The sequence below is a fragment of the Protopterus annectens genome, chromosome 2.part0 (genome assembly GCF_019279795.1).
Source record: "Protopterus annectens isolate FY-2018-M chromosome 2.part0, PAN1.0, whole genome shotgun sequence".
Taxonomy (NCBI): domain Eukaryota; kingdom Metazoa; phylum Chordata; order Ceratodontiformes; family Protopteridae; genus Protopterus; species Protopterus annectens.
Genome location: NC_056728.1, coordinates 736,220,408 through 736,247,781, shown reverse-complemented (window position 1 = coordinate 736,247,781; position 27,374 = coordinate 736,220,408). Strand labels below are relative to the sequence as shown.

Below are 27,374 nucleotides of genomic sequence, written 5' to 3'. Positions count from 1 at the left end.
CAATTTTGGATGGGCAATTGCTGCAGTTTCCTTTCCAAGATCTTAAAGTGTATTGGTCACTACTTGCAAGGGATTTTGCAAAAGAAAAAATAAATAAATAACTGTTTAATCTGTTTTTCTCCACAGTCACACCCACAAAATGATGTCATCGTAGGTACTAGGCTATGATTTATATATTATTGCAAGGCATTGTGGTCAAGAAAAATAATTTACTTCCTTAAGTAAGAAATATCTTGCTTACATTGTGTACATCACCATTTGTGTTAATTTTCAGTTTAAAGTGTTTCACCTGTAAGAACTAGTTGGCAACTTGTCTTTCTAGGAAGTAAAAAGGCACTGCTGATACATTTATCATGGAAGTACTGTAGCTTATGCATAAGTTAAGATAGTGAGGTATTATGGGTCACATCTTTCATGATTCCATGGCAGGGATTTTCAGCTCTGAGAAAAAATAATTCAGGGGGCTGTCCTTATCAACAAAATGAAATGCATAAACAATACACTTTTTGCATCAAAAACTTTCTAAAGTGGTATTGTGTATAGTAACAAGGTTATATCACACTCCAAAGGTTTGTTTCATAGACTTCCTTCAAACATGACCAGTACACTTTAAAGGCTAGGAAGACTGCAGCTGTAGCCTGATGATGTAGATAATCCTCTTCATGGGAACTACATCTCTTGAACCCTGGTGCAGCTGCAGTAAGCTCAATAGCCTGCCAGAGAAGTATCCATCAAAAGAAACTGCAACATATTTGGCTGCAGGAATGGGAGGCACATCTCATAGATGGTGGAGTTGGTCTGTAACTCAAGGCCTTGGTAGCACCACAGCAGCAGCTCCATGAACATATGGTAGCTCTGTAACCAGTGTCACATTTCCAATGCACTGCATAATGTATATCCTCAGACATGCAATGGACACCAACAAGCTTCTGAAAACTTTCAAGTTCAGATAAACACAGTAGGGTTCAAGCCACGACTCCCATGCAGTAGAGTTCACACTATGAGGAGCAAATCCACAAATTCCTAGTCTCTCTTTACATAGAAATTATTGGAACTACAGATTGCCCAGTTACATGCCTACAAATGCAATCCCCTGGGATGGAATTAAAGAATATTCCTTCTCATTTGAAGCATCCCTGGGACTGCAACAATGAGCTTCACACTCCAGAGATGCTACCAGAAAACTTTTCAATGTGGGTAGCAAAAGACGGCTGTCCAAGTAGAACACATGAAACCTTGTCCTACAAGACCTGTCAACCAGGTCAGCAGTTTAGTGAATATTGTTATCACTGAAGAAAGCATAAATGGCAGCAGGTGTTGAGATTACAAGAAAGACAGCCTAATGTAAGTCAGTCTGTGCAAGTACATGCATAAGGCTGAGTATGCAGTCCTAGCTGCTGTGCTACCCAGTTGGTCAAAGCTGATAAAGATGGAGGAAATCTGGAAATGAGGAATACATGTTAGTATAGTATAGGGGCTGCCATCAGTGGTGAGGCATTATACAATTGAAAGTTACCTTGTATTTAAAAACTTTGACAGAAAAGAAAAAAGGTTGAATAAATCTAATATAAATGAAGCTTTAATCACTGATGCTAGGCTGAGTCTAGCTGTTTAGTTTATATTAAAGCATAAAGTCACCATCACCTCTACAAATGAAACAACACATCAACTTAATAGCCCATTTCTAACAGCTGTTTCAGTTCTAGACAAGTTGAATATACAAAACGTCTGGGAGTAATCACAGACAAACTCTCACATTAACCACATAATTAATACAACCAACCAGAAGTTAGAGACCTTGTATAAAGTCAAATCCTATCTTAACCCACACACTTCCAATCAGAATAACTTTCCTTCAGTCCTACTATATGCCTCTCACATTTTTACCAAAATCATGAAAATAATCCTACATAAACTTACCTGATGTTAAAAATTGACCAACCCATTATTATCACTGAAATAACTACAATGACTGTAACTCCAAAATGCTTTGGCTGTACATCAGCAAAAACAACTTGTAACATTCAACACAACCCTAATAAATGCCCAGCAATCTCAACGATCCTCATTAGACTTTATCTAATTAACTTAAATAATTTCACTAAAATCAATTCATTATCACCAATCCTAATAACTGATTTGGCACACCAATACTCTCACTGTGTTTCAGAACTGTAGAACCCACTTACCCCATGCCTAATATAATGCTTTATAATTAGAACTACTGGCAGAGAAAATAAGGGACTCACACACTTATGGATATAGATGGTAATGTACTCAAAAAAGTTAACCTTATTTGTAGATGACATTATTTTGTGTTGTATAAATACAGAAAAGGACACTTTGTTTACTGTGGAACTTTTTGAGGCAGTTTCAGATTTTTCAGGATATAAAAATGAAAATAAAACAAAAGCTATAGTGATAAATTACATATCAAGACATGAATTCGTTCAGCGAAACCCATATTTATAGGGATATATTAAGATGATGTATTTATGAGTACGGATTAAAATGGGTTCTCCCATTCTAATGGAAGGGAAGAGGGCAAGAGTTAAGTGGAAAATATTGATCCTCCCCACAGAAAAGCACAGCTAAAGCTCATATACAGAACACAAAGAGAAGATTATAAACAAAGTGGAAAGTGACAAAGATGATGATGATGATGATGATGAAATGGGAGGTGAGAAATAAGTATAGAGCAGGAGTCTGGATGCAGGTGCCTAAGGAGAATAATTATAACCATACAGAACATTATATTCAGCAGAAGCCATTCTAAGAACTAAGCCAGCACAGGAATGAAGAAAGGAAATTTTACCAATAGGGATTAGTGCAAATAAGAGTAGAGAAAATAAGCTTCGGGTAACATTTACAAAAGCATCAAGGTATTGAGAGCAAATAAACAGAGAAGGAAAGGACAGTTACTGGTAGCAGAAGGCTGGACTTCAAGTTAGAGACTGCCTTCTCAACAAGGGACAGATAACAAAATATTGGCAAAGAGAAAGGGATGGGGAAGTGCTAAGTGAAATACCAGCTATGGCAGAGTTTTTAGTTCAGTCTGGAACAGAAGTAGATGTTAAAAATGGGATATTTAGTAGGTATATGAAAGATTGCATGATAATTATAAGAATCAATCAGAGGAGATAGAAACGATTGAAAAGAGAGACTGTAAAAGCAATTTATAAAGCGCAATGGAAAGACATCTGTATGAATCCCAAGTAATAAAGTCCAGAACAGTTAAGGTTTTTGCCTGGAAATGTGTGCATGGATATTTTTATGCCCCAAGCAGACTATTGAGAATTTTCCTCAGGTAGATAGCAAATGATGGAGCTGTGATGGTAAAGAGACCGGTAACTGGGAACATGTGTTCTGTGAATGTAACAAGTTGGTAAAGTTTAAAAATTCCGTACAAAGTGTTTTGCCAGACATGTTGGAGAAACAAATTGTTGTAACTAAGGAAATTATTCTTTTCATCTGGGACATAGTCACTCAATTGCCCCAACACAGTAAGACCTTGTTAAGTTTAATGCTACTTGCTGTTAAAAAAAGCAATTCTAGAAAATGGCAATCAAAATGTAAACCAACTGTAACTGAAGTAATGAATATTGTAAATGAGATAGAACAACTGGAAGTGGAATCCTTAGAAAAAGGAAAGAGCAGATTACATAGAATAAATGAACTCTACGAGAACAATACATGTAGAATAATGCAGAAGAGAAGGATGTTATAAAAAAAACAAAAAAACTTCCAAACCTCCAAATACAATTCTGTTACATCGCCGTATACATTCCAAGCTTTATTCCTCTCCTCTCTTCCTATCATTTAACCTCTTTATATCTTTTACAGCTGTTAACTGAACTAGTACCTGCAGTCTTCCCGTTCACCCTGATCTTTTCCTTTACGATCACATTCCTTAGTCACATTAACATTCAACTAACCCTATCACTGCTCATTATAATGTATTACCTCATAAAGGGCTATACACAGCAAGAGCTATCAACTATCCTTCAGTTCTCATCCCTTGTGATGCTGTTTCAGCAGAGTCTTGGGCTTCTGTGTGGGACACTCTTACTGATCCTCATACAAGGGACTACTCCAAGAACTGAGATGGGTAAGCATTTCTCCCTCCAGTCTCTGTGGTTGCTATGAACTGCAGTGATCTATGTCATTATATTCTACGCCTTTTAATGTCTCCAAATGCTTATGGTTTTTAATACTGTGATAGGAATGGACCCCATTCTTAAATCTGAGTACTATTAAAGTTCATGAGATTGGTATTCCTTCAGCCTTTGAAGTTTGTCAGGAGTGCTCTTCTCAGCACCTGCAGTATACCCAGAATATTCTTTCGACTTTTTAACTTCTCGAAATGTTTTGGGTGTCTAACAGAGGTATAGCTAGGATGTGGTAAAGGGGTGTAGCCACCCGAGGTGCAAACTATCAAGGATTATGGTCAGCTGACCTCTGTTGTCTTCAGTATATACCCACATTCTGGAATTTAGAAATAAATGCTGGTATTACATGTGAGGTAAAAACTAAAGCACTGCAGCACTCTTTGTATGGCATAAACTGTAGCAACTGCTCCTCCTATTCAAGGAGAGGAACTATTTATTTATTTACTTTTCCACTACTTAAAGTTGAGATAGAAGGGCACCAGAACAGGGGACAGCCCTGGGCACTAAACTAGTTAGCAACACCTCTGGTTTCTAATACTGTGAGAAGAATGGTCCTGATTCCTAAGTCAGGTATGATGAAGGTTCATGAAATTAGTATTGCTGCAATCTTTGATGTTTGCCAAGAGTGGCCTTATGAGCACCTGCAGTGTACCTAGAATTGCCTCATTCTGCATTTGATATGGAGTTACTTGTACTGGTAGCAAAATGAAATAAACTTGAACATTATTTCTTATTAACCCTGTTGCTCCTACTACTATTGGAACTATCTACTTATTCGGGTATTTTATAACTTTGTGTTTCTTAGTATTCAGGACACTGTAATCACTCGGTGTAACTAATTCTTAATGACACATTTGTCCACTTTTCTTTAAGTATTATACATGGTTCTATTGTTTCAGCCTTCCTAACTGTTGGTATTAGATGATGCCATGTGATCAAACATCTTCATTTTCAGTAATTCTTTGTGGTTCATGTTTCCAATGCTGCTAAACTACTTGTATGTTGTAGTGTTCTCACAGTCCTCAATGCAACAGTCTTGCCTCATTGTTGCATATTCTTCCACATGATAAAGACAAAGCTGGTAGAGATTTTTGGCTCATTATTTGGTGACCACAAGAAAACTAATATGATTTCCTTTTTGGCATCAGACAAGGAAACTTTGCACTGATGTGCAGATGTGGAGGATGTAGGCCCCTCCCCCATAAAATACAGTATGTAATTGTGAAAGTGTAGTGGTGGTTGAGTGTGATCACAGTGCACTCTTATTTAGGTCTCGGCACATGGAAAGTATCAGTGTGTGTGTGTACATTTGGTAGCAGAAAGTGGTATGTGTGAACTTGTCTGAGTTGGTTTTGATTGTACGTAGAGTGGTTGTGATGGCCTGTGTGTGCTTTTAAAAATGGTTGTGGTGTGACCACTGTTTAATTCAAATAGTAAACATACACTCATAAATCTTTCAGAAACTCATGCATTTAGTTTCCTTTAGTATTTTCTACTTACTTTCATTCCTAAAATAGTATGCTGCTTGAAATGAAAGAACTGAAATAACAGATATTAAGAATTTCAAGCAAGACCTAGACTTGAACCCATAATTTTGACCTGTCACCTTGACAACAGTTTCTATGCAACTGGTTTTCCCCTAAACCACAAGATGGCTATACAGCCATAATATTCTGATCTACGAGATTCAGGAAGGATGCTTACTATGGGAATGAAGTGTAACACTTACCAATACAGATCTTTAAATCTGTATTAGCAAGAATTTTATCATTAATTAATATTTATTTACTTATTTGAAGTATATATAATTTGACAGGTGATCATCATGTCAAACACACTATATAGCATTTATAGCATGGTAAAGTAACAGTTATCTGTAAAACATTTAGCATTGTTTTGCAGTTTATTGAAATTTTAGTGCTCAGGCAGTAGATAATACTCACGATTTTATCCAAATAGTTATTAACTTGAACCCTGTAAACATGAGACAAAGTGTGAGGATTTTAATGCACTTACTTGATTTGGCTGCATGAGGAGGAGACTTATTAATGTCACTGGTACAAGAGCAGGGCTGTTTTGATGATAGTTATCATTTATTTTGGATTTTAAAATATAGATGGGATAAGATCAGGATAAAAAGGAAGTGTAGCACCCAGAGTGTTACAAGTGCAGCACCATTTTTTTGACAAGTATTATTTCAATTAAATTTTAAACTGCAGATGAGATGAGCTATTTCTAATGTTTGCTGGGAAAGAGTTCCACAGTATGGCAAGGCAAACAGAATATAGGCAGTCACCCCTATGGATTTTATGTTTCTGAGTAAGGACTAAATGTTAATTCAGTGAATGCAGCCCTCTGTGGAGTAAGTAACATTTTAATTACTCACTTGTGTCAGGGTATTAGTCTGGGCTGTAGATGTTGTTGCGGGCTGTCTTAATGTGAGTATAGGCCTATAGATTAGGTAGTTCCTGACATTCACGGGATAGAATTACCTGACAGTAATATGTTCACTTAATGTGGTTTCTTGCAATCTTTGCAATTTTATTATAAGATTGCTCCAATTTTTTTAGCTGAGATGACTGTAGGTTAGTCAAACAAATTGATGCAACATACTGGAGACTACGGAGTAGATATGTTTGAGTTACTGTATTATATGCATGCATGATGGAACAGGCTTAACTTTATGAAGAAGTCATATTGGATGAGCTGAATGAATATTAATCTATGGACAGTAATTATACCCCACTGCTTAGTATACTGTACTAGCTCAATTACAGTATTATTGATGATAATATTTTTAAGTTATTATAGTTTTATTGTAGGGCTGGTACTAAAAATATAATTTATTTATTTTTATTTCAGTTTTGGAATAGTTTAGATTTCTCTAGCAATTTTTTAAATTTTTGTAAATCTTGTAGGTCATTTATTTATGTATCTATCCTGTGCTGACCGGGTTAGTACCCACTAGGCTAGTGACCTCTTTTCAGAGAAGACCTGAGGTGCTATTTATGCTGCTAGAGGAAATTTGGTTAGGGCATCTGGGAACTTCCCCTACTTCTTTTTGATAGGTGCTGTGGGATGTGTTATATCTACCTGAGCTACCGCCCCTCAAGCAGATGAGACCAGAGTTTAACATCTTAGCCAAAGGATGATGCACTCGGGATTGCAGCACCATACTAATGTTGCTCAGTAGTGGCAGAAATCCAATCACCTGGAGTAAGAATAGAACCCACAGCCTTTTGGCCTTATAACACTTAAGGTGAGTGCACTACCTGCTATGCCACTGACACCAACACTTGATCTTGGAGTTGTTTGACTGAAGAGATTGCACATACCAGTGCGGAGCCATCTACATATTGGATTAGATTTGCTGGGTGAGAGACTGTATGCATAAATATATTAAAGAGTAAAAGCACTAATATTGATATTTTTGGCACATCGAGCTGTTTGCTGAGGAGTTCACAGCTCATCTGCCCAGTGTGCCATTGGGAACGGTGGCTAAGGCAACTTATAAACCAAATGATTGCACTCTGTGTGAGGCCCAATTCCTTGGGTCTAAGTAATACTATGTCATGTGAAAATATTTCAGCTGCTTTGGATAGGTCTAAAAATAGGGATGCAAACATCTCATTTTGATTTCATCTTCCATGAATATAATGAATAAAACGTATTAATACTGTATTAGGCTGTGTTCTTACCTAAATCCATGCCATACCATGTTGTAGAAAGTAATTTGTTCTCCATTATTTAGAGGGGAAGAGATGGCTATATGTCTGTAGTTTGCTGCTTCAAGAAATGTGTCACCTCTATGCAAAGAAATAGTGTAGGATTTTGTTCCATAGTTTTGGGATTATAGCTTCTTGGAGAGACTAGTTTACAGCTACAGATACTGGGTATGTAATGGCTTCTGTTGTTATTTTTGGATATTGTCTTGGTAGGAAGTTTGCTGCTATAGAGGTAGGTTTAATTTCTTCATTTTTTTTTATTGTAGGGGTAAGAGTTGTGGTGAGTGAGGTGGTAGTAGTGGTGCTGTGTATATTGGCTACTGATTTTACAGGTATCATTTTACAGTCCTTTTTTGTTTTCTACAAATTTAAATCAAATGCAGTTTTGTTAATCTGATAACATTTTACATGTAAAAATTAGCTTAAACCATTTCTGTTGGTCATTTGGGTGGTGGTTGTACAGAAAAAAAATGTTCTCATGCTCCCTGCAAGAATGCTACCTAGATACATAATGCATATTAAAATTATTAATTTTTAATAATACTAGTGGTTTAAATATCTGTTCAGATAAAATGGAATTCTAATGAACTGTTTACAGTCATTTAAGAGAGGGCTTTGGATATTGCTAATTCCTCATATATTTGTATTAATTCATATATTTGTTTACAGTACTGCCCTTATTTTTTTTAAAACGCATTCTTCCTTTCGCATAATTACATTAGGCAAAAATGTGATAATATATTCAGTACTGACAAAAATGGTACAGGCCTAGGAGACAAGCCTGTTTAGGAGGCCGTAGCTGCCAGACATTGCAGCTCATACTGAAGCCTGTTCAACATATTCAATGGATTGGCTCCAAATTCATCAGAAGCATTTACTTCCTCTCCTCTGATGGTTTAAGGTTTCATAAATATGTGCACTTTGACTTCTGTGTCACTGTAACGGACAAAATATTTAACATGCCTTCATTATTCACAGACAGGATAAATATCTTCTTGTGTAAATTTATGCAGATAACACTAATTGCTTATCACAATGAATGAATCTTTGAATATACCAGTGTTTAGTAAGGTTGTTAACACTGATATTTTGCCTATTTTACATTTATATGAGTAGTACTGCATGTGCTCCAAAATGGGCTCACAGTGATAAGAAATTTACAAAATGTCTGCAGAATGCCAAATTCAGTTCCATGTTAATGAGGTTTTCATTTTCCACTACTATGTTACATGGATGTTTTGAGTACAGTCAGACAAGGCCATCCCCAGACTTCAGAGTACTTTACAGTGTCCCTCTGCTTCCAATAAGAACTGAGCAAGGGATATTGACTGTTATGACTGACACAAATGGACCATGTATCATCTGCTATGAAGATCTCTTATTTCCATCTTTAAAATACTTCTCATATCAAGCACCTCCTTCCTACTGATGGTCTTTCAGTGGTAGTACATGTCTTAGTCTCCACACATCTTGATTTCTCCAGTTCCTTGTACCCAGGGCTGCTCACCAGTTAGATAGATTAACTGCAGCTAGTTCAGGGTTCACTAGTGAGGCTAATTACTAGTACTCCTCATTAACATCAGATTACTCTTGTTCTGCTGTGCCTGCTCAATTATGTATCACCTTTAAACTCTTGCTATTGGTTTATTTTGTCCTACATAACCTGGGGTCCCCATATGTTAAGGAGTACTTGGTCCCCTAAAGTCAGGCAAAGTGACTGTATTCTTCTTCCATGGGGCTGTTGAATGTTCCCGTGGCATCCTTGGAGTCCTCTAGCAAACAAGCCTTATTTCCAGGTCCCACATTTTTAGCAGAGCCAGTGTTAGGCTCACTGGAGCAATTGGGTGCAATATGGCTCCACACTTAAGGGGGCCTGCACTTTTAGGAGAGGAAAAGTTTCAGTATATTATAGTCATTCACAATGTCAATATTGCATTTGCTGTCACAGCTGGAGCTTTAGTGCTCCATTAGTGGCTTAAACTGTAACAGCTGCTTATTACAAACACAGCAAGCAGTTTGTTATAGTTTGAAAACAAAGAAGTTTTTACTTTATGGATAAAATTGACAACAATTGATCTGACTTGCTCTTTGCTCCTTGCATGAGGCACGAGGAGTGCCAGATCAACAGACCTTTATTTATTTATTTTTTTTTGGAAAGAGTGAACCTGAATTTCCCTTATCTGAGGGCTGTCAGATTGGGGAATAAACATTTTCAGCATTTTCTCTTCCTTCTTTTTTTTTTTCAGGTGATAAACACTTCTGCCAAATTGGGCCTACATGTGCCAAGGCTGACTCCGATTTGTGGAATATCATCCACAGTTGGTTGAGATAATATTTCAAATTGCTTGGCTTTAAAACATCCATCAAAATGCATTCATTTGAATTAGTATTTGACTCATGATTTTATCCTGTTATATTTCTCTGTTTATTATATTACACTTCTCATCTCTCTCTTGATCCAATATGTTAATGCTAGCCTGACATGTCCTGTGTAAATTGCTGAAGTTTTTAAACTTTCCTGTTTTATTGCATTATCATATACTTCTATTTAGAATTTTACCTAATTTTGTTCTGGTTTTTATTCTATTTGGTAGGCTGTAATACCTTTGTGGTGCTTATACAGTTTTTTGTTATTATTATTATTACGATTATTACTACTATTATTATTATTATTATTATTATTATTATTATTATATGTCATCTCACTGCCATGATGCTTGGGAACAAGCACATTAACAAACTAGGAAATGATGATAGTGACTGCTGACCTGGTCAGTGGAAAGTTTGCTGTACAAGTTCATGTTATCTGAAATTTCTTTTGCATCATTAACTCTTAAAGGGATATCATGCCAGTTTGTTTCCTATTTGCTTACCTTTGTGTGCAAATGTTTTCACTGGAAAGGTCTCTGTCCTTTATTAATTTGTGTTACAGATAAAAGAAAAAAATACTGTTCTGTTTTAAGAAGTAATGTCGTATGTGCTGTTGTATAGATAGTAAGACTGACCTTATTAGATCCAAGAGTAGATGGGCAGGCGATGGTTGTAAGATGTGTTATTGTGTGCCACAAAGGTATATGGTGAATAGAACATAAGGATAAAATTGAACATTGTGCACTTATCATAAAGGTCGATCTGTACTAGCACTTTGATTTCCATCACCTCAAGGACTAAATACCAGCTTGGCACATAAAACTTTACCAAATTACTTTAGCCACTCTCCTTAACTTGTAGTCATCAACATTAAAGCCCCTCCCCCCAGATCTCAGTCAATACCTCCAAAAAGCAACCCAAAGAGGCAGAAATTGAAGCGGCAAAAAACACAGCATCCTTAGCAAAGGGGCAGAAGGGCAGTGAAAGCAACAGAGATGAAACAGCCAGTGCAGAAACACTGTTACACTCAGAATGCAAATTTCATACCTGACATAAGAATATCCTCTTGGGTGGCTCCTTATGAGAGAACAGACCACACAATGGCACAGCCAAAGGCAGATCATGATCTGGAGGTGATACCAGTTTATAATACCTTGTAAAGGTAATGAGTGATGCCCACGTGGCAAATGCAGAAATGTCATCCATTGAAGCATTTTTGAAGAAGGCTTGAAAGGTGGCTACAGACCTACTTGTATGAAGACTGAAGTCTGAGGTAAGTACTTGCTATACTTTGGGAGCAAAATCTAATACAGTAAGGAAATCAAGAAGAAAGAGTAACCCTGGATATTTTTGACCCAAATTCTTATAAAACAGGGATATAAACATTTGGAATCCTTTGTTAGGATCTGTCCAAATAAAATCTGAACTGTCAATGGCCATCTTATATTGCAGCAAATATCACCCTGACTTGAATAGTTTGGAAAAAAAACTGGAAATCTAACTGATTGACTTACACTACATTTTGCTAAAGCTTTGGGGAACTAAATGCAGGACTGATATGCAGTAATACTCTTTGTGAAAATGATAGAAGGTGGGTAAACACACAAGGGTTGCGAGTATAAAATACTTTTTGCTGAAGTAATGGAACCAATAATAGAATCTTCCAAGATACATGAGGTCAACAAAGGATGGTGGTTCAAAGGGAGAATACGTTTGCCTCTCCAGAACAAAATAAAGATCCCTCAGAGAAACAGAAGACTTGAAAGGAGGAAGCAGAAGAAAGATACCCACTCAGTAAAGCTTTGCATACTTTAAGAAAAGCCAGAGAATCAGAATTTGCTCCACTGTGGAAATGAGAAATGACTGCTAGATGAATTGCAACTGATGTTAAAATGAGGTCTGAATTAAAGACCTTGGCAAAGAGATTCCAGAATTCTAGGGACTGGAGCTGAAAATGGGTCTAATCCTCTGCCTGTGTCTCATGCCAAGAAGCAAGTCTATTTGCTATGGTTAGTTTTCCTAGCATTAGGTCTCTTGGCAGAAGTCAGGAAATGGACAACCCTGGATGGATAAGAATGGTCCCTGACCATCAGTGGAATTGTAGAAATTACATAGTTAGCTTCAGTGAGTGAAAGTCCAGGTGAGGGCTTTGGGAGGACAGGCCTGTCTAAGAGATGCAGGTAAAGCAGAGGGCTGGAAGAGGGGTAACAATGATGTCAGCTTTCACCAATTTAGGCCTTCTTGAGAAATATCTGGATTAGAAAAGAGGGGTAAAAGGGCATAAAGAAGTACTGGGGCCATTTCTGGATAAGTGCACCATTGGGGGAGTCTCCGAAGGGATGAATAAGAAAAAAGTAAATGTTGTATTTGAAGCTGGATAGGGATGTACTGAGGTCACGGAAAGGCTCCACCATCAAAACAGCAGAGTCTGCATTATGGATAGATTTAGGGACCACTCATGTGCCATCAGGGAAACAATGGATGAGCATGTTTATCAGAGAACTTGACTGACCTAGGATATGTATAGTAGCAACAAGATTGTTGGAGGCAAAAGCCCTTTCCTAAACTCACATGACCACCTGACAAGCAGGCAAGAGTGAATCTCTCCTTGTTTGCTTACATATACCAAACCACTGCCCAGTTGTCTGACAGGACATCAATCACAATGGTTTGAAGACAGTCCTGAATTACTTGCAAGGAGAGAATGATGGCTTTTAACTCTAGGATACTTATATGTACACTGGTCTTTTGCACTGACCAGAAGTCTTGAACTCCATGCTCCAAATAGTTCCCCACACCCCAGGCCAAAGTCATGCATGGTATCTGTTTCCTTAGGGATTGAGGTCTGAAATGTTTTTTCCAGACACAGACTCTAAAAGTTGACTATACTGTACTTTGGCAGCCCACTGAAGGACTCTAGTAAACAGGGTGGCATGAAAAAACTTTTGTTGTAATGAAAAGAGAGCCTCAGACTGAATTGCTGAGTATTATCTGCTGAACAGGAGAGTTGATGAGAATACTTTCACCCCTATTTCCCTGATGACGATCAAGCCTTCCCCAGCGAGGTGCCAGTTCATTCTCCTGTTGTGAAAAACATCAGACCCACTGAGGCAAAAGACATTGTGGGCATCATACAGGCAGACATTAGTGTTCCTTATGCCCTTGCCAGCATCCTGTCTAAGGGGGTATTTTTACTGCAACTGGCCTAAACCCTCCCCTGATATTAACAGATATTTTTCAGAGCAACCTGGACACATTATGGGAATAACTGTTTTGGTATATTGGCAGGCTAGAAGGGCATTATTGCCAGTACTTGAAATATTTGTATTTATGTATATATGTATGCAAGGAATGCCTATGCCCTTTTTGTCTGCACATGCATGCTTCTCCACATGTGCCAACAATGGCTACCTTAACATGATAGGATGCTCATGCAAAATCTTCCATACTCTGGCTAATCACATCCTGACATATCCTACCCTTCAGTGGAGGCTGCATTACCACAGCAGTGTCATGAGCCAAGTGGGACCATGACTCCTCCACCCCATGATGAACTTATCCATCTTCCCTGTCTACACCATTAAGCACCTCATGCTGACTGAACTTGGATTGCCTGGGCTGTAGTCTGGGCCTTATTGCTCTATATCACCAGCAAAGGCTATGATAGCAGGAATTTATTCCATAGAATGATATAAGACACATCAGGTTTGTGTTCGGTGTGCAGCCAAAGAACATCACAGACTAAGAGGGCATTATGTGAGACTTTACAAGACTGATCTTTATACTCATGAACTGAAACAGACTGAGAAGCATTCCCTGAAACTAACAAAACTGTCCATGGATGGAGCAACTAGAAGTCAGTAACTGAGGTAGAGAAAGATCCTGGAACCTTGGAGTCAGACAGCTGTTGTGACTGTGGACATGCACTTGGTGAACACCTTGGGATCTGTCATGAGGTCAAATATCAGGGTCCTGACATGAAAAGGACTGGCTGTTATGCAGAAGTGAACACCCAGAACTCCTTTGTGATGTTACTGTGCAGGTCTGTATCCTGTAGGTCCAAATAACAGCCCCTCCTCCTTTACAATATATTGATTTAGACTGCTCAAAGTAAGAATGGGCCTGAGGTCCTTTTTTTCTGCTTTATAAAGACCCTTAAGGAAAGGGTGTGTATTTTCTTATATGGTTGGATTTACTTGGTGGTTGTTTTTACTAGTAGACACTGAGCCTAGTGTTTTGCTACATCTTTTTGACAGGGAGGAACACTTGGAAGAGGAAGAAGAAGATGAAGAGAATGTGGAATGGGAGGGGACAAAAAAGCAATTGAAAAGCCTTTGGATGTGATGTCTCCTATGCACTTCTCATGAGTGATGGCCTTCCATGCTGATAGGTGCAGATGCAGACAGCCTCTGACTGCCTTCAGAGGGGAGTGGTGAGGCAAGCCATCAGGATGTGAGAACTGACCAGTGGAAAAAAGGCCATGTGATCCGTGACTGTTCTGCTGAAAACATTACCTTTTAAGAGCACATCCATTCTAGAAATTCTCATCATTACAAAAATGTATTTATTTATTTAACTGATTTTATTTAAAGGAAAGTCCAACCAGACAATATGCTGTTTTCAGTGGAGGCCCAGGGAGAAAAGCTCCAGTAACAGTACAGGGAAACATTTGTTTAAAAAAAAAAATAAACAATCAGAACTGTTAGTACAATTTAGGAGTACACAGACATTGACAGATTTCACAGATGTATACTAACAATAGATACACAACATATGAAGATGGGGAATAGGGGTGATTACTGTTACAGAGCAAAAGGTGAGTGTGAACTCAGGAGAAGAGGACAATGTTTAGGTGGGTTGAGAGGATAACATTTAGGTGGGTTGAAAGAAGGGAGTGGGAGAGATGGACCATGTGTGGTGTCAGCCTGTGTGTAATGTACATTTGCAGACATTGAAAATTGTTCTGCTGGATATGGTGTAACCACAACTGGCATGGGCAATGATATACTCTCAGAGATGAATGCAGATGACCCTGGAATTTCACCCTAATTTTAGTGACAGCACTGCCTCTTTTTCTAGTTCAGCTTTTACTGAATCTCCAAGGGGCAAGAATTCATTAAAGGGAGCTTTCTTGAACTAGGCTTTTGAATTTTCAACAAATTATCTTAAGACGGATCCAAGCAAGTCAGGAAACAATATGTCCTGTTTCTGCAACCCTAGAAAAAAACATATAACCTGGAACACCAGTTAACTTTGGAATGCTTAGGAACTACTCTGAAGCTAACTTCCTACTAGTAAGTCATAAGGTGGCAAGATTTCAAGTGTCCAAAAACCCTGAGATCACCGCTGCTATGTGGAACTCTTCATGGAAACCCTACACAAGAAGTACAGAACTAAGTTAAAAAAACAAGCCACCCTGGTGGAATCACAACATCAGTAGGCCATGCAACAGAAGAAAACTATGGCAAAAATTAGGAGGTGCAGCACTCTCAAAATAAACAAGCAACTCAGAGGACAAATAAAGTCTACTACAGTCAAATGTGAGGTAAATTTGGTTTTCCAGGTCAAGGACTGCCACAAGGTATTCTTTAGCTATGCCTGCAACCTCAAAGGCAATACACAATTGTGTGCAGAGCTCATTGTTACTGGAACTACCTGTACTGAACCAAAAGCTATACCTACAAAACCTGCTAGCAGACAAACAACAAACTCATCTCTAAGTTTTACCTCTCTCTCTGCCTCAACCTCCCCTCATGAAAAGTCCATCAAATGTAATTCACCTACTATCAGTGGGGAACAGGTCCTCAGTGCTCCCTCTCTCTCTCTCTGTCCTTAATGTCAAGAACACTGCATTGATGGGCCCAGACAATATCCCAGGATGCTTTCTAAATATAATGTAACATGACCTGGCAGGCCTTCCAGAATTGCTATTTAACTGTAGTCTGCAAACATGCTTCATGCCTCACGAATGGAGAGCAGCAACAGTCATCCCTCTGCACAAAGGTGAGTCACTGGAACTACAGACTCGTAAGTCTCACTAGCCTCATATGGAAAGTCATGGAAAGAATCATCATGGAAATAATCAATAGGTTCATAGCAGTTTACTAGGCTAATGACCACAAGGGCCTTTTTAAGCATAGCCATGCATCCCAAATCTCTGACAAGTTCTGATACCTTTGATAAGTGTGAGCAGGAGTTTGGGAGATTAAACATTTACAAGTAGGGGCCTGGGAGATGGACCATTTGCAGGTTACCTGTGTCCATTAGAGACATAGGTGCCCCACCAGGGATGAATTTCCTGTTCCCCATCCAGTTGTCAAAGTTGCACTTGAATTGGGTTAGGCTGGAACTCTGCTTCACATGGATGGGGAGCCTGTTCCATAGACGGGGTAGTCTCTGGGATACATACCCATCTCTCCAGCAGGTCCTGTTTATATCACAGGCAAGGTTTATGTCTTTAGAAGGGGTAATTCTGGTGCTGTTTGTTTTGTGGATATGCAGGAGGTCCATCAGAGTGGGGTCTGACAATGTCCTGTATGCCAGGCATAGATTTCCCCTCAAAACCCTGTCGGAGACAGAATACATAGAAAAGCCTCGAGGCGGTCTGCTTAAGACATTTTGCTTACAACATGTATTCTTTCAGTGAGGAACCTCTGTAGATGTTCCAGTTGTTGGATGTGTCCTGGTTAGGTATATACCAAAGGGGGTATTGTACTCAGTGACAGGTCTGATGAATGCTAAATACAGTGGAACAATGACTTCCTTGGAATTAGATGCCATACCTTTGTTTATTAGTTGCGCAAGATAGAATGATTTCCTTACTACTGTAGACATGCAATGGTCAAAGGCTAGATTACTATCTATGTGTATCCCTACATCCCTGACTACTGGATCAACTCTAATGGGTGTGTTGCCAATATGATAATTACCAGGGGTGGATGACATCCCAAAGGATACTATTATTCATTTCTTGGCATTCAATTTTAGTCCATGGCTATGACACCAGTTGTCTGTGTCAGCCCCTTCTGGAGAACATTTGTGTCAGTGTGGGATTCAATGACAGCTCCTAATTTGCAATCATCTGCAAATTTAGTTAGCCAGAGACCACTAACATTGGCCTTGATTTCAGAGACGTAAATGTGAAAAAGAAGCGATCCAAGGACTGATTTCTGAGGGACTCCACTTGTGACTGGCCTCTTTGTAGAGGTGGACTCCCTGATTTTAAACTTCCTGGGTCCTGTCTGTGAGCCTATTAACTGTCCACTAGGTGACATACGAGTTTGTACCTAACTTCTTGAGTTTGTCAACAATGCTCCAGTGGGGTATTGTGTCAAATGACACCGGAAGCCTCCAAACACTAGACCCAACCCAATTTGGTTTCATCAAGGGCAGGTCATGCCTATTCAGCCTGGTGAACATCTTTGACAAGGTCCACAAAGCAATGGATGAAGGCATAACAGATCACATTCTTTACCTTGACCTGCCCAAAGCATTTAACACAATGCCCCACTTGGGTATTGTTGATAAACTGAAGAAGTTAGGTATAAACCCTTAAGTCACCCTGTGTATAGCCAGCTGGCTCACAGACAGGAGCCAAGAAGTTAGAGGTGGGAGTCCACCTCTACAAAGAGGCCAGTCACAAGTGAAGTCCCTCAGGGATATGTCCTGGGACTGCTTCGTTTTGACATTTACTTCTCTGAAGCCAAGGCCAGAGTCAAGCACCAATGGCTGATCAAATTTACAGACTATTGCAAATGAGGAGTAGTCAACAGACTCCCCCAATAGCAGTGATGTTCTCCAGGAAGGGCTGACACAGACAAAAAACTTATGTCACAGCCATGGACTAAAACTAAATGCCAAGAAATGCATAATAGTATTCTTTGGGAAGTCATCTATCCCTACCGAAAGCGCTTACTTTGTTTTGAATAAACGGCAATTGGTTTACTTAAACAATAGCTTCCTGGTTTACATCTGTTCAGTGCACAGTCTGCCTTTCTCCGTTTACCTCTCTCTTTTTTAACCCTGGTAATTATCATATTGACAATACATCCTTAAGATTCAACCCAGTAGTTGGGGACTTGGGGGACACACATAGATAGTAATCTAGCCTTTGACCATCACGTGTCTACAGTAGTGAGGGAATCATTCTACATTGTGCAACATATTAACAAAGGTATGGCATCTAGGTCCAAGGGAGTCATTCTTCCACTCTACCCAGCATTCATCAGACTTATCAGAGAGTACAGTGCTCCCTTTTGTATGTACCTAACCAGACACATCTAACAATTGGAATGTCCAGAGAGGTTCCTCACTAAAAGAATATAATGCATAAGTAACATGTCCTATGCAGACTTCCTCAAAGCTCTATCCCTATATTCTGTCACCTACAGGCTGTTGAGGAGAGATCTATACCTAACTTACAATGCATTGTCAGACTCAGCCTTGATAGAACTTCTGCATATCTGCAAAATAAACAGCACCAGATTTACCCATTCTAAAGACTTAATATTTTCCTATGATTTAACTACTACCTGCTAGAGAGACAGGTATACATCCTAGAGACTTCCACTTCTCTGGAGCAGGCTCCCAATCCATTTGAAGCAGAGTTTCTGAAATGGAGCAGGAAATTCATCCCTGGTTTGGCACCTGTGCCTCTAATGGTTAATTTCCCAGGTACCTGATTGTAAATGTTTCACCTGCTTAGACTTAAAGGTACCAACCTTGCCAAAGATTTGAGATGCATGGCTAGGGTTAAAATGGCATGACAAATTAGCTATTATTTTGTACTGTTTCTTTCTTTATTTTGAATAATTTTATTTTCAGATTTGCAGCTTCTAGATCAACTGCAACCTAGAATAAATAGTTTCTATAATGTGAAATTATTATATAATTGATTACTAGAAACCAGACTTCAAATAATGACCTACTAAAGAAAGTCTTTCCACTGTGTGAGTAATGCATGAATTTGACACTGTAAATATGCATTATAATTAGTTGTTGTTGGCCTTCTTGACTTTCTGGTCAACTTAAAGAGTCCCAGTTCTTTAATAGTGCTCTTAACTGAGGGTGGGAAATCTGTTTTCGCTAAAAGACCATGGGAAATCTGTTTTCGCTAAAAGACCATGGAAAATCTGTTTTCGCTAAAAGACCATGGAAAATCTGTTTTCGCTAAAAGACCATATTGAACTCTGTTATGATATCTAGTACCCAATATTTGCTTACCAATAAACATTCTGACATGAAGGTTTACATACCAGAATTAATATGCTCTATACCTCCTTCCTTTAAACATGGTGAAACAATATCCATGCCAGCTTTATTAGCAATAGCATTACACACTATGCTATCAATTTAGCATAAAAAACATTTGAAAACATGACAGAACAAAACAGATGTAACTGCTAACAAAAATATAAGTGTTTGGAATGATGTGTGGACATACAGCAGTACTCATGGCTCAGATATAATGACATAGCCAGAGTATCATTATGCTGAGACGGATTCAAGACGAGGACAGGAAGTGATTCCCATACTGATTAGGTAGGAGAGGCTGCATAAACATTCTCCAGTGTAGCTCTGCATAACAAAACTGTCTTAGGGAGGTTTCCTGATTCAATAACTTATCTGTAGCAGCAATACATGGACCTTAACAAAACTGCATTTGATGTTACATCTTGGGTCTACTAGCAATAGTTATCAAACTGATAAATATGATCAGCTGTGACTCAGCAGAAAAGACCTACCCTCATCGTGTTAGGCTGCCTATCCTCAGGCAAATTAAAAACATGCAGCCTGTACAGAAGCTTAGCTAAGGACCTTAGCTTGACATGACATATTTTCATTGCGGCACAGAGGGACATAATGGCCGGCCATGCCCAAAAGATAATCAATTTTCAGCTGCTCAAACTTCCAGCAATTTAGTAAAGCTGTAACATACCTATTCACTAGCTTTTTAGGCATAAATAACAGTTCAAACAGGCATATCCATGAAAATAATTCCCAGTTGGAGAGGAAACCATCATAAAAAGATTACTGCGTCACATTTTTAGTATTTATAGCAAGTTTATAATAACAAACCAAAGTTCCTTGCCTTCATCAAATAACACTTTCTTGAACATGCTATATGCTTTTGAAACATATGTAGTGTAGACTACTTCACTTGTGATGATCTTGTAAGTGTACTGAAGACATACAGAAAGTTGGGATATTTCCTCCACTTCTCTCATGTTAGTGGCAAGATAATGGACAGCATGTGTGTACTGAAGTAAATGTTTGCTCATTAATTTATAATCTTTCTTAAGTTCTCCAAAGGACAGAAGCTCTCATTTGCCTTAAAAGAATCTCCATATTATTAACACATACGCCCTAAGGAACCTGTATTGTTTAAAAATTCTAAAAGCCCATAGAAAGATATGAAATAAAAGCCCATGTGGAACTGCCCTTGGTGAAATGTAATGTTTTCTGAAGCATTAGTCTTTGTCTGAATTCCTAACACATGTGCCTTTCATACCTTCTTTGCTAATGAATTCCAGACAAAGTAAAAAAGTAATGGGGAGTGGCTAAGGCTGAAAATCATTGTAGAATTTTTTAAAAAATGTGACCCTAAATCACTTTTAAAAAGATACTAGTGTGACGCCCGTGCACTGGCCCATTATTCAAGGAGCCTCAATCCTCATCACTAACACCAGTGAGGAGCGTCCACATTGGGAGGGTAACAAGTGCAAACACAGTAAAGTACAATTTCCCTTAAGAGCACACAGAGATCACAGTCATCCTGGGGCTGGTTTCTCCCTTTCTCTCCAGATCCCCAGTAAGACTCCCCACTGGGACAGCTATAGGGTCCAGATCTCAGCCTAGTGGTCAAGCTAAAATCTCCAGCACCCTCTCTGTCCAACCATTGCTTTGTGTCCCTGCCCAAGTAGCTGACACACACACACACACACACACACACACACACACACACACACACACACACACACACACACACACACACACACACACACACACACACACACACACACACACACACACACACAGATTTGATTTATATAGAAACACACAGACACTCCTGACTCCTGAGGAAGGCTGGCACAGGTTCTCCAGCTATGCCCCCTTTCTGCCCAGACTATAAGGTAGTACTGACTGCCACCAACCACTACTATCAGCTACTATAAGGCCCTTCCCAAAGGGTGACCAGTTTCACTGTGTAATGTTATTATTATCCAATTAGTAAGTATGACAAGCAGCAAGGCTTTGTACAGTATCACCAAATACATGCAAGTACTCTAGATTTCCAGATTATCTCTACACAAAGCAGCCATAGATGAAAAGATTAAAAATATTTAATAATAAATACTAAAGACACAAGACAATAATTATTACGTCAACACAATGACATTACAGAGTTCAAAAAAATCACAGGAAATTATCTAAAACAACATTGTAGGATAGTCTGACATAAACAGAGAAAACAGCTAGACTAATCTGGCTATTGCTATCTCTAAGAGAAATCACTGTTCTAAATACTACTTACATACAGAGCAAGCAAGTGCTGGTAAGTGGGTGTTCTTACTAGACGCAAGACAAGATACAAAATGCTATCTTTCATTCTGAGATAACCCTTAAATTGATAGTACACAGTACTGCTGAGTCATTTCATATTACATCATTCTTGTCACCCCTGCTGAGGTTTTCCAGGCTCGCAGAACTTAAAATGCAACATTTCTACAGCTGCCAGGAAGTCACAGCAATAAAAGACACTTTACATGTGAAACCTAGTAATTTTCTTTGTGTTAAAACAATAGAAAGAAACTCTTAGCCCAGACATCCTGTCTCCGAGCTTGAGATCAAACACAGTTATAAAATTCTTTACTTAACAGCTTTCTTCCAGCAGGGTGCATTGTGGTTGCATTTTTGAAGCTCAATACAACATATAGTTTAATCATAACATATAGTTATCTTTACATTTGTAAAACAAGCCTGTGGATTATATTAATATTTACAAATGACATAGAATTATCTACAAAATTCTATCTGGTTGGGCTGGCAGCCCCTCAGTTTTTCACAACTAGAACAACAGGTTTTGCATCAACATGCACTTTTGAGCAATAGGAAGTATGACACTCAGGTGTGTCATTAGTGACTGAAGGTACTCCACAAAGATTTGCCCAAAATTCAAACATTTTGAGAGGGGCAGGGCAAAAAATTAAGGCAAAATCAGTGACATTCAATCAGATATACTGGATAGGTGTGCTGTCTTTATACTTCTCTTCTTCACTGTCTAATAGGACATACCTTTCGATTACAAATTTAAGCCTGGAGTACTTTCCAAGGGGGTCTGTATATATGGTGCTATCCGCTGCAAACTTGCCACTCATAAAGTGCTAACTACTTCATAACTGAGTGTTAAACTTGGAAATGATAATCCCCCCCCCCCCAAGTATTAGAGGATGTGGGATAAGGCCAGCTCAGAACACTAATGTAAACCATTTAAAGGGATGGAATGCAATTCTGTTGCATAGATATGTATTAGGAGAATCTGGAAAATATGTAACATCTGAGTGTACAGAATTATTTAAATGATCACTATACAGTGTTCTATAGGGTGAACCTGTTCCATCTAGGAAGAGCTGGAGGACATGTTCTTTATGACAGGTCAGGCTATGCTTCTGCAGTTAACCTTTAGATTTCATCTTTATCCTTGTAACAGTGGTACCAAACAGTATGGAAGTAGGACCAAACATTTGTATTCAATAATACATACTTACATTGTCAAAAAAGCAGTCATATCCTTCTGTGGCAGCTTTCTTTAAACCTTCCTCCAAAGAGCCAACTGTTTTGTAGTTGAAGACTTCATCAAATCCAATATCTTTCAAGTACTTCACTTTGTCATCTGAACCAGCACAGCCGACCACTTTGCAGCCCTAAGTAAAATGAAAGATACATTTGTAAATAGTAATCAATGTCAGTGCTGAGTTAGAAAGACTATCTGCCTACTACTAGCTTAGAGAGGCCTACAATTATGCATCAGATAAATTACAAACAACCCACTAATTCCTTGCTAAGTGTACTTCTTAATGTGCCTCCATTTGTGATATAACATCATGGTATCTCTTTCCAAGGCAGCTGTCAATGATTTAGCTAAAATACCAAATGAATTAAATAATCATTAGCAAGTACACAATAAACTGTCAGAGTCTGGGTATAAAGTAGAAGGAAACGTAAAAAACACCAATCACTTGAGTACTAGCTTATCAGATAGATGCCATAGAGATCCATTCATCTTACTAATAGATTAACATTTGGAAGCATAAATTGTGGCATTTTCATTCTTATGTAATTTGTTACATTGTGTCAACCATTTTTTTGTAAATCAATAAAATATTTTTAACATGAAATATGATGACCTAGTAAGCACAGTGAAGGCCATAAGAGGTTTTGGCACTGGAATTGCAATGTGTACACTTTTTACATAATCATAATGCAGATTTTGTTAACTGGATTAAGCTGGCTGTTATTTGACAAATAAGATGAAATAGTTCATTAGATGATAAAATTTGCCATATTAAATGTAATGAGTGACTGCATTTCATGCAACTGGTCTTATACATTTGAAACAAAAGTATACATTTCTCAATGTATGGCCACCTTTTTTGCACTTAGGATCTGTTTTAAGATGTTCTGGTATTTTACTTTCATGTCCTAAGTCCTTCTCATCCTCAGCAAGCAAACAACAAACATTCTGCTTCCCCTGGAGTTAGCGGTTCCCTATTCACTTACTTACATGATAAAGATACAGCATATCTCTGGTGCTTAGTATCTCTGATATTTAGTGTTACCTATCCTGCTGACCACATATCCATTCTGTACACTCGTTCCAAATGTTAGTACCTTAATGTACGAATGGAAAGCTTTTGAGTTTGTACTATTAACTCCAAGTGGGAAGGGGCTAACCTTTTAAAAAATTAAGTTTTCACCTCACAGTTAAAATTAATGTTCATATCTCTAGAACAATGTTATAGAAAACTGTAAATGACAAACTATTCAGCACGATGTATTCTTTACAATGGTTGCATTCATTCAGTTATAAGCCTTAAAGTGGATTTTTAAAAGCCACGATAATCTGAGTAAATATGAATAATGTAATATTGTCGAAACAGTTTACAATATCTTAGTAACCATTTAAGCAACAAACATATTGTCAGCAGTATTTTCTTCATACAGCTGTGAGCTTTTAAATGAGGCTAAGCAGTTCTGCCTGTATCACTCGATTGTTGAGATATTCACAGAAATATGAAAATTATTAGAATACAAATAGTTTATAAATAATATCCAGTATTTCTTTGCCTGCACTAAATATCAATACAGTTGTGTTTTTTATTATTTAAGTTTTATGACAAAATCTTCTAATACCTAGTATATAGCATAGTTTTGGAATTAATGGAAATATAAACAAGCAATATTTGATGTCTAAAGGCATCAGTAGGGTGCAACTGCATAAACACCTGGTAACCTGGAAGTGTCACTAGGATGTAATGAGTCACGTATGAGAAAGTCAGTCCATTTCTGTGTGCTGCATGGTCTCTCTGTAGCTGGTCCCAGCAATCCCACAACAACACTGTTTTCTGATCTGCAGTGGACCACTTTCTCTACTTCCCATGTACAGCCTTTGTCATCCTCCTTTCTCCACTCAGAGTAAGATACCAAATGACATACCTACAGTGTTTAACTGACTAACTACTTCTCAGGAAATATGATGATACACTGCAGCAATAACACACAGCTGGAAATGTGGGAAGGGTGCAAAACAATTTCATAAATGTTTTTTGTAATAATACAAGCAGATAAGCTAGTAAAAGCAAATGTGTTTTTCCTCATGTCTACACTGACACATTAATCAGAAAAGTAGTGACCAGAAGGGATAAGGAACACCTAACAGGCATTAGGAAGTCTTGGCTTTTTTTAAGCTCTGCTGGCAAAGACTATACAACCACAATTTATGAGATACCACGGTGACAGTCAGGATGGCAGCCAGCACTCCTGTTAGTATCTCGACAACCGTACTGAGACCACCTAAGGAAGCAAATTAAAAGGCTGCAATTCTGAGCTCTGCTCAGGATCTACTCCGTCAAAAGAAGAACAACATTCACCTGCTGTTAATAGCAGCTCAAGATGCAGATGCCTGTTGGATAAAAAAAAAAACACCTTAATTGGTACACCTACATTTAGTCTCTAAGAAGACAAGGAATGTTCAAATAGTCTGGCAACAGATCTGCAGACCGACAGTTAAGTAATGAAGCATAGATTAAATATTTCCACAACCTGCGAAGGCTAGCTAAACAATAATTCAGTGGAAGTAGAAGTCAGGCACATGCTAACAAAATACTAACTTGGCATGGTCTGATCAAGAATCATTCAAGCACAAATTATGTAAAGACCACTAATCGTGATATTAAGAAACAGTATCATTATGTGGCCAAAGATGGTATGTCCAACAGCAAGAAAACAGTACCCCCATGGCCAGATGTTGCTGAAAGGTCCTGAAGAAGACATTGATAATTCATTGGCTTCATCAGGGTTAGTGTGTGTAGTAATAAAACTATTCTAAATGGTGACTGTAGGAAACACTGCAAAGAGGCAGCATTACTATAGGAACAGTGTTTATCTGAAATTATTTTTTACACCAAGTACTGGTAATTGTATATACATTATCACAGTCTATATGGGGTTGCCAGGTCACAGTTAGATATTTGTGAATGCAGCATACTTATTTATGGCAGGTTAGTATTTTGTCATCACAATCCATCCATTGGACAGCAGCCTACAGCTGGCTTTGATATATATGCAATGGGGAAAATGACAACAAAGCTCAAGTAACCCAAGGGATATCCTTTCCTGGAAACAAATCTGTCTCCAATGGTCTAGAGTCTGTTTGAAGTATATTTTATGATAAACATTCGTCTGAACCACCATTCTGCAAATGCTCAGATTTTGAGTCAGAAGTTCAGTGAATTCCAGGATACAAAGCAATGGAGAAAATAAATAAGAGATTTGTGTGATCTTGGGAGTTAGTATGTTTAAGTTTAGGGGCCATGGGCAATACTAGAGCATTTTTATCTCTTTCTTTTTTTGTATTTTGAACATATAACTGAATTTAGATAATTTGAGCATACTGAGCATTTCAAATATGGTTCAACTTCAATACAAAAGTATGAATCTTTATCTTTGAAAACACTTCTCAAGACTACACATCTCAAGTGTTCTTCAGTATGAGGAATGTTCCTTATTTTGGATGGTAAAAAGTCCATGTTTCTCACAGTTCCAAACTGAAAGATTCTGTCACACATTCAGTATTAAGATACTTTTTTAACTGACACCCATGGTAAATAATAAAGAGTCATATTAATTGAGCAAAATGATGTCTTACAGGGATAATGTACCACATTTTAACTATCCAGTGAGCTCCATAGTTGAAGATGGTTGTAGGTATTCAACATTTTGCCCATTTGCTCAATATTATGAAGGGTAGTGCTGTTCATTTTAGAGATGGAATGTTGAGAGACATGTAGTTTGATAGATTATCAGCAGAAATTAGATAGCTTCATTTACTTATGATAAACTTTTAATAATTCTAAGTAAAAACAAGTCAATATGGATTTGTCATCTTACCTTAATTTTACCAATCTGTCCAACTGCTGACCCCACTGCTCCTGCTGCTGCATTAACCAGCAACGTCTCTCCTGCCTTTGGCTGACAAATTTCCAGCAGGCCAAAGTAGGCTGTTAAACTGCAAAGAAGTATGTGCACATTAAAAATATGCCTTATTTATCATGAAAAGTACTGCATATTTATGGCCGTATAAAACATATGAGGGATGTGTTTCAGTGAATAATGTTACTGGCTACACTATTGGCTACTGTGTGGTAGAAATGTGTAAATCAATGTCAATTAAATTTTACTCTGGTATAGTATGTGAATTATGTTTGAAGTGTGTAAACAAGACTGCTTGATTGCCTGTGTTGTTATCTGCAACAGAAAAAATAACAATAGGACAGTTTACAAACCTAGAAGTAATGGTGGAAATCAACTGGGCCACATCATGAAAACACTG

At 38.1% G+C, this 27,374-nt stretch overlaps 1 protein-coding gene across 3 annotated transcripts in view; it reads right to left on the bottom strand.

Moving 5' to 3' along the window:
• The window catches only part of LOC122793216 (prostaglandin reductase 1-like), a 401,739-nt gene that overhangs the window by 56,646 nt on the left and 317,719 nt on the right, over window positions 1–27,374 (bottom strand). For all 3 annotated transcript variants that reach the window (XM_044061055.1, XM_044061054.1, XM_044061053.1), the window contains exons 6-7: window positions 26,933–27,050; window positions 23,032–23,187 (exon numbers count right to left, since the gene is read on the bottom strand). In XM_044061055.1, the coding sequence (XP_043916990.1) occupies window positions 23,032–23,187; window positions 26,933–27,050 (274 nt within the window). The remainder of the gene's footprint in view (window positions 1–23,031; window positions 23,188–26,932; window positions 27,051–27,374) is intronic.